At 47.3% G+C, this 11,118-nt stretch overlaps 1 protein-coding gene across 2 annotated transcripts in view; it reads left to right on the plus strand.

The window, feature by feature from the left end:
* The window catches only part of PTGIS (prostaglandin I2 synthase), a 45,842-nt gene extending 40,512 nt beyond the window's left edge, over positions 1-5,330 (plus strand). Inside the window, exons 10-11 of one of the 2 annotated variants that reach the window (XM_082430821.1) lie at positions 1,962-2,042; positions 2,622-5,330. In XM_082430821.1, coding sequence (XP_082286947.1) covers positions 1,962-2,042; positions 2,622-2,637 — 97 coding nt within the window. In that variant the 3' untranslated portion in view covers positions 2,638-5,330. Of the gene's footprint in view, positions 1-1,961 lie in introns of both variants that reach the window. The other variant, XM_082430820.1, reaches the window with a different exon arrangement.
* Positions 5,331-11,118: the final 5,788 nt, after the last annotated feature.

Genomic DNA, 11,118 nt, shown 5'->3' on the forward strand with positions numbered 1-11,118 from the left:
ACAAAAACATAGGCACCTAGGAAAATACAGTAGCATAGGTTTACACATGTTAAATGGAATAAATAGAAATACCTAAGTGCTACAATAAATATGGCGCTTTACTTTGAAAATGACCTGATGTTTGCCATGCAAGTGGGCATTGGATGGAGCTGTGAGTTATGATGAAGCCTGGGAAGAGGGTTATCTGAGGTCGGACGCCTGATGGGAATGGTGTGGGTCACCACCCACTGGTGTGTGCGTGTGTGCATTTTGTGAATTCCTGCTCAGCTTGGATCAGCTGGGTGCAGTTTTTCATTCTCCCAGTGTTTCTTGCAGATGAAATGACCACAAGCACATGTGAAATTTGTGTTATGCTTCATTCGTGCCCTAATAGATCAGTCCCACTGGAACAAATTCACATGTTCAAAACAAGTGTTACAGCAGAACCGACTGAAGTTCCCACTCCATAAAGTTTTTGGACAGATAAAAAGAGATGATACGAAATGCTTAGCACAGTGTCTGGAACATAGTGTTCAGTAATTGAGCTGATTTATTATTATTTTTATCTCACTTAATTGTCATGATACCTGCCAGGTGGTCAGTCTGTCACTGACTCCAGAGGTCAAATCATTCCTCACGGTCAGGCACCCGGTGAGTGGAGGTGCCAGGATCCAAATCCAGGTGTGGGTACAGACACCTTCCACCCCCCCACCCCACCCATATAAACTCACCCTCTACCATCCTGCAGCTTCAGAGCTGGAATGGATACATCCCACCTTGTTGACCTTCTTTGACCAGATGGGGAAGCCGAGGCCCAGAGTGGGAAGAATCACACGCCCTTAAGAGGCAGAGCCCAGGGACTTCCCTGGTGGTCCAGTGGTTAAGACTCTGTGCTTCCACTGCAGGGGGCATGGGTTCAATCCTTGGTAGGGGAACTAAGATCCCATGGCCAAAAAACAAAAGGCAGAGCCCAGGTGTGCGCCCAGCTCTCCTGCCCAGAACGTTGACATTGCTCTGTCTTCACCTTCCCTGTTTTTCACTCGTTCAATAAGATTAAAGAATCCCTGCCGTGTATTCTGTCCAGCACTGGGCACCTGGGTCGCGGTGGGAGCGGGTGGTAGGGTCCAGAGTAGTAGAGCATCCAGCCTGACCTTTATTAACACAGGTGGTGGTAAGATAAGGCAGGTGGAACCAGTTCACATCGGGTGGGGCTGCCACCACATTTAGGGGCCCACTGATTACATCATCACGTGGTTTGTGTACTTATTAGGACAGCTTTCCAGAAGATGGCAGTAAAGAGTGCCTACCTGCTCTTGCACAGTTGGTATATTCTAACAGTTTTCCCCAGACGGCAGTAAGATATCTGGAGGGAGGGGTGCCTGCTTCTGATCTCACGAAGGCAGCTATGGCTCAGCAGCAGCCCTGACGAGGCAGACAGTTCCAGGAGTTTGGTGGGGGTCTGGGATGAGTATGGTGGGAAGAATCAGGAAGGGTCACTGTCCGTGTTAATCAGAAGCTAGGCTGTGCTCTGCTGTGTCAAACAACCTCCAAGTCTCAGTGGCTCGTATAACAAAGGTTTAGTTCCCACTCACACAACGTCGGCTGTGGGTTTGGTGGGCTCTTCCCCTCCGTGCAGGGACTCAGGGGCCGGGATCTTCCCATCTTCCCACTCCATCATCTCAGCATGGAACCCACACAGCTGCCAGGCAGCAGAGAAAGCTGGAGAGTCAGGCACTGGCTCGGAAATGCTTTCGTGTGGAATTGCCCCACGTCACTCCTGCCCACAGGCCGTCAGCCAGGACTCGGGAGCTCCTGGACTGGTGAGCAGGAAACGCCTGTGCTCTGCTCTCTCGCCCTCCTTTCCCACTTTAACCAAAGTGAGAGCTGGGGTGAGACCCAGGAGGATGCCATTGCTTTCCTCCCTGACTCCAAACAGGCCTCCCACTCTCCCCCTTCACGCCTTCGACACTGTCTCTCTGCAGATTCGTGTTCCTTGTGCTGGCGCGCTTTGACCTGGAGCTGATCAGCCCGGACGTGGAGATGCCCGAGTTTGACCTCAGCAGGTACGGCTTCGGGCTGATGCAGCCGGAACATGACGTGCCTGTCCGTTACCGCATCCGGCCTTGAGCTCCGGGGCAGATGGGACTCCATGCACCCAGCCTGCCCCTAGTCGCCCAACGTTCTGTGCCTGCGTTCGGCCTGGGTGCAGAGCTTGGAACACCCAACGGTGCCAAGCATTATCCCTTCCCTACTGTTTTTCCTAGAAGGCTGTGTCTGGGGGAGGGGAAAGAAGGGGAGCGAAGAAAAGACACCAAAAGCTCTGCGGATTATCTGCTGCAAAGGTTAAGCTCCAAAATGAGGCTCTTCCGGCTCCCAGCTCCTCTTGCTCCTCTAAATATCCACTCAAGCTCGGGCAGACGGGGCACAGCTAGGAGACCCCACTGCTCTGCCCCCAACCCCCATGGGCTGCCATCCAAGGCCCTGCCAATGGTGTGGTCCAGACCCTAACCAGTCAAAGCAGATGCTGGCCATAAAAAGGCCATCTGGGGCCTAGCAGTGCGTCTGTTGAAATAAACTCTGTCCCCAAATTTTTATTAAACTACCTAAAGCCAAAGAGTCTCTTAGAATATCTGCTTTCCTAGGCGCCCCACTTGCTAGACACTTCCCCCATCTCTCCGTTCACACCGATCCTTGGGAGAACGCTGGAGGGTTTCCCGATGCTGGTGCATCCACGGCGTGGAGCGGGAGCAGCCTCCAGATGATGGGCTCCAGGGAGCAGGCTTCTGTGCGTTAGAGTTATGCGCTCCGGACGGGGTGGGTCTTCCCAGCGCTGGGACTCACGCAGGGAGTTAGTAAGACGCAGCCCCGACTGGATGGCCCCCGTGAAAGGACGCGGCCAGGGCTCCTGGGACTGGTCAAGCCAAAGAACAGGAGGTGTTGGTTTCCTGCATTCTAGCTTAGAAGCTCCGGCTGTGGGCACTGTCCAGATTGCAGGCCTGTTTTGTTTGTCCTACATTTAAAAAAAAAATACATTAGTGTTATCTTGTCATCTTTGGGAAAGTTGCTTCAGAATGTCCAGCTTCTCTTGAAAACTTGAAAGATCTGTCCACACTGGGCCCATATTCCCAAGGGCAGCCGCTGGCCAGATCTGAGTAGCAGCCGCCTCCCTGATCCGGGGCCTGTGTGCTCTGGTTCACCAGGATTCCTACTTGGTCTACTTTTCTGTTCACAGCACCTCCTGTCCCCCGAAGGCACCCAAGTTTGAGAGCCCTGTTCCTACTCTTAGAGGTGATACTGTAGGAGGTGGTGGGTACCCGCTGATTGGTTCTCAGACCAATGGTCCATCCTATCCTGAGGGCACCACCCTTTGATCAAACAGATCAGTGATGAAAACTTGCCTTTGCATCAGCTTTAGGAAAAAAAAAAAAAAGATCAAAAAGAAAAATTGCCTGGAACCTTTTATTATGATGATAAGTATTATTATTAATATTAGGTCCTGTTTATTGAGGACCCTCTAAATGCCGGTGACAGGAACAGTAGATATAGTATTTCTACTTTTCACAGCATCTCTGCAAAGAGAGGATGGTTATGCCCTCTTTATAGTTGAGGAAATGGGCTCAGAGAGGTGAAGTGACTTGCCCAGAGTCACACAGCTTGTAAGCTGATAGAATTTTGCAAACAGACTTACTGTCCCAGTAGCAAATGCTAGATGGGCGGCTCTGTGCTCTTTGGGCTCAGTGGGGTGGTGGAGTGGCAGTTCTGTTTGGCATCAGAGAGCTGAGAGAGCCAGAGACACCCATGGGTGGATGCATCTCATGAGATGTAGACACGCATACACACACGTAGCTAGGTCCCTGTAGCTTTAGCTGGAGCAAGAAGAGAGGACCTGAGATCTCTGAATGTTCCAGGGGCCAGTCTCTTCTCAGAGCGGCACCGGGGCTTGGGGGCTTCCCTGGCCCTCAGCCTCCAGGCGGCCCCAGGATTCCCAGACAGGCACTGTGATTGGCAGGAGGCGGGATATCCCCAGGGAAACCCATCTTCACGCCTGGGTGACCCCCACTGCCTCCTGCTTCTTAACTCTGCAGGAAATCAGGGCTGGCAGCCTCCTGTGGGAGGACAGAGCCGGTTTCCATGGCAACCCTCAGCTGCCTCATCCTTCCTGGCTTGGAAGGGAAGGAAGGAGGCCGGCAGAAATAGCTCCAGGAAGATCTCTTGTACGTGGCTGCTACCCTGATGTGCTGGGGAAAAGCCCTTCTGATTTCCCCCCTTCCAAATCAGGGCTGCTTTGTCACTGAGACTAGATTCTCACCTGTGTTCAAAAAAGGGCCTATTCCCTTTAAAGGTGACACCTCCTTGGAGCCACAATCATTAGGAAGAGATGATTCTCCCACCAGGCAGCTCCAGGTGGTATGAGAGATATTGAAGTACAGCTTGGGAGACAATGCTTTAAACCCACCTTTGTTTCAATCTTTATTATTTTTTCTTTCTTCTTTGAAAAAATATAAGCTATAGAGAAAAGAGGGAGAGATGAGTGGGTTAGCTCCTTGCTACAGGTTATTTAGGAAGGTACCCAGATGTCATTGTATTTCTTCATACCTTGCTTTAGAATCACAAAATTGCAGGACCTATGTCAGAAATACTCTTAGGTTGACCTAATGGAGTGTTTCTTTGCCATCATCGTGATTATTATTTTTTGCTATATTTTGTATTGTTATTTACCAGATATTTTCCTTTAAACAGTCTCATTTTTTAAACTTAACTTTGTTTAAAAAGGGGACTTTTTTTCCTCTGCCGGTAAAAACATGTATCGCTTGCTGCCAGAAATAGAAAGTGACTGAAAAAGAAATCTGCTGGGGAGGGGTCCTTTGTGCTGGTGTCACCAAGGCTTGGAGCCTGAGCTCTCTCATCTCTGTTACAAAATGAAACAAACATGCTTGAGTGGCGTTAAGGCCACGCCAGCACCACCCTGAGACTCTGTCCATGACAGTCGCGGGGCGGGGTGGCGGGGGGAAGGGAGAGAAAGAGGAGTAAGCTGCCCACCACACGGGCGTGCATTACGCCTGGTGCGAGGGCTGCCCAGGGTCATCTCCTGCCACCGGTGGGTCCCGCCCACAGTGAGCTGGGGACATCCCACCTGCCCATTCTCCAGATGGAAAAACAAGCTTGGAGAGTTGAATCGTCTGGCTCAACGTCACTGATTTGGATGTTTGTTGTTGTTGTTTCTTAAAGATGGTGTTCCGTGCGTAGCAGTGATTATTCCGCCTTGCTGTTTTAATAAAGAATTCTATTTTTATATAATATCGTCAAGTCGAAATATGCTGAAATATATTAAATCACCCTTGTTTGTGGAACTGCCTCTGAGTGCAATTCAGATTGAGAGTCGGCTGTGTCCAGAATAGCGAGGTTAGCGCCTGGGAAGGGAGCACAGAGTCCCTATGTGCCCGGCTCTGGGACAGGGCCTTTCATGGACAGAATCAAGTCACACCACCAGCCACCCTCCAGACCATATATTATTATCTCCATTTTTACAAAGGAGGAAACTGAGGGTCAGAAAGTGAAGTGGCTGGCCTAGGATCTCGTGGTTAATAAGTAGTAGACACGGGATTCAAATGCAGGCCTCCCTGCTTCCTGAGACCGTGTTCAGGATCTTCCTATCAACAATCCTCCTGATGGCAGAGGAGGGACCGGGTGCCCTTAGCGAATCTTGGGGAAGAGGCTCACAACCCAAAGTAAGGCGAGCAGAAAAAGTGTCTTACAAGTTCACTAAATGTTACCTAGCCTTCATGCAGATATATGCATTTATTTTAATATTAAAAAGAAGAAATTTTTTTTTTTTTTTTTGGCCACACCGCACAGCATGCAGGATCTTAGTTCCCCGACTAGGGATAGAACCCAAGCCCCCGGCAGTGGAAGCTCAGAGTCCTAACCACTGGACCGCCAGGGAATTCCTGGGAAGAAATGAATTATATTAGCTTTGGGAAAAATTGAAAAGGGAAAATCGTTTTTTTCTCTCACATCTTTGAGTAAAAATAATGTCCTGGTACTTCCCTGGTGGTCCAGTGGTTAAGACTCTGTGCTTCCACTGCAGTGGGCACAGGTTCCATCCCTGGTCAGGGAACTAAGATCCCGCATGCTGCTCAGCTCAGCCAAAAAAAAAAAAAAAATAGTGTCCAGAGGCAAATGTCCTTCATCTGTGGGGGGCCATGGAGGCACAAAGTAACACAGCAACATTTTATATGTTAAAATGTTTACATTCAACACAGCAGACATTTCTTTCTCTCTCATGCAGATGTAGGAGATCAGAGGTGGTGTGGCATCTCCACAGTCACCAGGCCTCTTCCTTTTGGTCCTTCCAGCATCTGTAACCAGTGCTTTCCACCTCAGGGACCAGTATGGCTGCTTGAGCTCCAGCCATTTTGTCCACATTCCAGCCAGCAGGAAGGGGAGAGAAGGAAAGAGGAGAAAAACTTGTTTCTATCCCATTGGTCACAATTTAGTCACATGATACTCCTTACTGCATAGGAGGCTGGGAAATGTAGTCTTTCTCTCCAGGAGGCCAATATGTGCCTGCAGAAAGGCACTGCACCCCAGCTTGACAAGTGCTGCATTATGCTCTCCTGTTTACCAGTCACGGTCTGAGCCACATGCAGGGCCAAAGGGACAACACTTGGCTTCTCTGAGCCATTGACTTTCTATCAGAGGTCTGCAGCTCCAGGACTTGGACTTTTCTTTGCTTAAAACCCGCCAATGCTCTTGCTATAAAATCCAAAAACCCCCAGACAACTCTCACCTACACGGTTTTTCTCTCCTCCTCTGTTTTTCTTTCCTACTCCTTTTCAGCCCATTCTTGCCCTCATACACTCTGCCCTGGCCACATCTGCCGTCTTCCGTCTCCCTCAACCCTCCCACCTGCCCCAGGGCCTTTGCACCTGCTCTCCCTTCTATGTTTATGGTTTGGTGATCACTCTGACTTAAGACTCATCAGCATCATCACTCTCGCAGGAAGTTCTTGAGCTGAAATCGCTGCCTCTCCTCCCCATTATTCTTATTCTCACACTTTTACTTATTTCCTTCACATTGAGTATCAATATTAGATTATTTTTAAATGTCTCTGGTTATGTCTCCCATTTAAATGGGAGCTCCAGGACAGCAGGTTGGTTTCACCACTGTTGGATTCCCAACATGCAACCCAAGCTTGGCACCTAATAGGTGCTTGGGAAATATGTGCTAATAAGTGAATGAATGGCCTTTTTCTCATCTTGGGAGAGTTTGTCATTTATCCTGGACAATGAGGAGTCATAAAGCATTATAAGCAGGGGAGTGATGTGGTCAGACTTGTGCCTTTAAAGGTCAACCCTGGTCGCTGCAGGGACGTTGGAGTCAAGGAAGTATAAAATGAGGGAAGGGAGATGAGAGAGGAGGCAGATGAGGTCAGGACAGAGTGGACAAGGGCGATGGAAAGGAAGTAGGAGAGTGATCAGTCTCCAAAGGGCAGGAGGGCTGGATTTAATGATATCTTAGGAGAATCGGTTAATTAGGTCTTGATCTCTGTAGCTTTTATTTCCTCCTTTTGCTGACTCACTCCTTTTCTACTGCATCTTGGAGTTCCCAGGCTTTTCTGTGGGGAAGAGGTATTAGTTTACCTCTAATTGCTCTGCTGGAAGCCCATGCCTCAGTCCATCTTCACTCTGTATTTCATCATTGTTTGACCACAGACCCTGGAAGCCAGTGGCTTTGGCAAAGTCCAGGCCATGAAGGGGCTCAATGGACTACGTGCAGGTTTACCTATCTCCCTCTGTGGGGACCCTCTGGTTGTGTCCACATTTCCTCCCAGGGAGGGAGCTCAAGAGACCATGCCACAGCTTAGCACAGAGCATTATGTGTAGTAAACACTCCAAAATGTTAGGTGGTAGATGGGTGGGGATGGCTGAGAAAGTGGGTAGGGTGGCTGGGTGGGTGGGTGAGTGGTGGGTAGATGCATGAATATTTGGGCTGGATGATTGGGTGGTGGGATGAATGAGTAGGTAGATGCACGGGTGGGTAGACAGTAGGTGGATGAGTGACTAGGTGGGTAAGTGATTGGGCATATGGATGGATGGATGGATTGATCGATCGATGGATGGATAGATGGACAAGTGAATGGGTAGATAGACAGGTGGATGGAAAGACAGATGGTATATGGATGGGTAGATGGCTGGATAATGATAGATGGGTGAATGAGTGGGTAGAAAGATGGATAGTGGATAGAATATGTGAATGAATGGAAAGAAAGATGGATGAGTGAGTAAGTGAGTGCATGGATTGATGGGTGAGTGGGTAGATAAATGCGTGGGTGTATAGTTGGATAGTTTGGTGGCTGAGTATATGGATGGATGAATGGGTGGTTGGGTTGATGAGTAGGTGGTGAGCAAAAGATGAAAAGAAAAATGGAAAAATGTTTGGGTTGGTCAGAAAATCAAGCTCACCCACTTTCCAGGAACCTGGGCCAGGAACCCCAGGGCTTGATAAAGGTAATCAGGCTAGATTGAAAAAGTACTAGAATCAGACATCTGGTCACTCAAAGATCATCCAACAGCTAATAGGTACAGTGCCTGGCATATAGTAACTGCTTAATCAATGTTAGCTGCTGTTATTGTGGTTGTTAGTATAGTTACTAAAGTTATATTAATGTGTACTTGCTAGTGTTATGTATGGTGCTAAGCACTTCACATGCCTTATCTCATTAGTCCCACCAGCAACCCTGGGAGGTAGCTTCTATCATTAACCGCATTTTACTCATGATTATGATTATTATTATTGGATTTTATTATTATTATTGGGGCAAAAGAGAAACGGGCAAAAAGACTGTAGTCCAAGCTGCTAGAAAAATCCCTGGGGCTACTGGAACTGTATCTGGGCAAGGCCACAGCATAGAGCAGTTGTCCTGAGTGACAGCCACTCAGAGATGTCAATTATATCCCTTGAGCCTTTGGGTACCCTCATAACTGAAAACAATTATTCCTTCCCAAGGGTCTGTGGGCAGAGGGGAGAGGGGATTAATTAGTTTTGCTTAGTGCCCAGAAGTGCTGAGAAACCTGAGTAGGATACTCAGTGGGATTATAAATAAGCGATGCCTGGTATTATGGAGTCCAAGAAAAAAAATCTGACTTCAAGTGGACATGTCTCTTGCCAGCCCAGCTTAGACGGGGATTCACTTGTATTCACATGGAAGAATTGGGCTGACTTGACCTCATTCAGCCTCGGAGAAAACTCTCAACACCTCTCAGTGGGAAGTCTGCCGAGAGGTCCTGAGCAGAAGATGGTTTGTGACCTAGTGCTGGTACTCGGCTGCCTACTCACTGGTTGACCATCAGGATGAGATGGTTATACTTGAACTCTTAATGCAGGGCTCCTTCTCCGTAGAACATTCTAAGTTTTATTACTCTTTTTGCACTGTTTCCTATAAGTACATTATAAGGAGATGGTAAACTTCTGGTTAGTGGAGAGAGAATTGAATCAGTTGGGCTCTTTGGGACTTAAATGACAAAATCACAACACAATCTGGCTTAGGTAAGAAGGAGTATTTACTAGTTCCCATAAGTGGAAAACCCAGAGGCACTGCCTTCAGGCATGGCTGGATGCAGGAGCTCTAATGACATTGACAGGACTCAGAATCTCAATCTCTGGGCTCTACATTCCCTTCTATTGGCTTTATTTCTAGATAGTCTCTCTGCTTATGATGGTGGAAAATTCTAAGAAATGAAGACCAGGTGCTTTCAAATAATTTATAGTCTTTTCATTTAGAACATAAAATTTCTAAATTGGGCACTATGCAGAGCCTGGGGAAACAGAGAGCGGCAAGACAACTTCTTTGGACTTCCTTGGCCTTTGTGTGCAACAAGCATGAACTTAAATTTATACCAAGGCCAGGAAAGTAACATAAATAAGAAAAGTGTCTTGAGTGAGGAATATTAGGGAGAGGTGGAGACTGTAGCATAATAGAGAGCACATCCTGCCTAAAAGGAGTGGCTGTGATTCAAGGCCAGCCACTCCTCTGTGCCAGCTGTAATTGCCATGTTACACAGGAATGTGGGCCAGTGTTAATCAGTTCCTCTAATTTTTCAAGAGAAGCCAGAAATCCAGATTTTCATGGAAATCCCTCTGATATTTAATTATTAACTAAAAAAAAAAAAATCTGTGATGGCCACACAACAAAAGTCTGCAGATAACCAGCTCATGACCTCTGCTATTTAGCATAGGGGATTGCCCAGAGGACTTGAACACTGCTTACATACTAACGATTTCTTTTAAAAAGATGTATACAAATATCAGTTTAGCTGACTTGAGACTGTAAATCATCTCAGAGGGTCTCCTCATGAAAGGCTTGGAGTCAGAGAGGGGGCCCATAAGAGAACTCTTTGCCAGTTTTATTTCTTATATACCTTGCCCCCACCCTCACCAATAGGATTGGATACTCCTGGAGTCAGAGGTGTGTCTTATTCATAAGTTTCTTATATACCTTCATATAAAAGGATTTATTTATTCATTCAATAAATATTTATTGAGCATTTACTCTGTACCTAGCATTGTGCTGGGCACTATGGGAACAGTGTGGCAGACACTGTTGGTTGCCTACCCAACTTTAATCTTCACTTCTTCCTTGTTAAGTAAACTTCAATTTTGTAAAGGCAGTAATTGGCCTAGCCCTATGGGGTGAATCCTATTTCCTTTGACAGTGATTGGTATAGGAGTGGCCATGTGACCCATGATATGGAACTTGGCAGAGATTTTTTTTGGGGGGGTGCAGATAAAAGCATAAAAGGGGAATTATTTTTGGCCACCTTGGCCATCTCCTTCTTTCTGCCTTTGAATATGGTTTTATGGAGACTTATGCCTGGAGTGGTGACAACCATTTTGTGAATATGAGGCAACAAGCTTGGGACAAAAAGCCAATATATTGAAGAAGACAGAAAAAAAATGGAAGAAGCCTGGGTCCTTAATAACATAGTTGAGCTGCTTAATCAACTCTCCTACCATCCTCTTCCTAAATTTTTATGTGAGATAACTAAATATCCTTATTCTTTAAGCTCCTGTTAGTAAAGTATTCTGTTACTTGAGATGAGCAAGACAGACCACCTCCTGCCCTTCGGTAACCTACAA

This window comes from Balaenoptera physalus (genome assembly GCF_965194825.1).
Source record: "Balaenoptera physalus genome assembly, chromosome: 16".
NCBI lineage: Eukaryota > Metazoa > Chordata > Mammalia > Artiodactyla > Balaenopteridae > Balaenoptera > Balaenoptera physalus.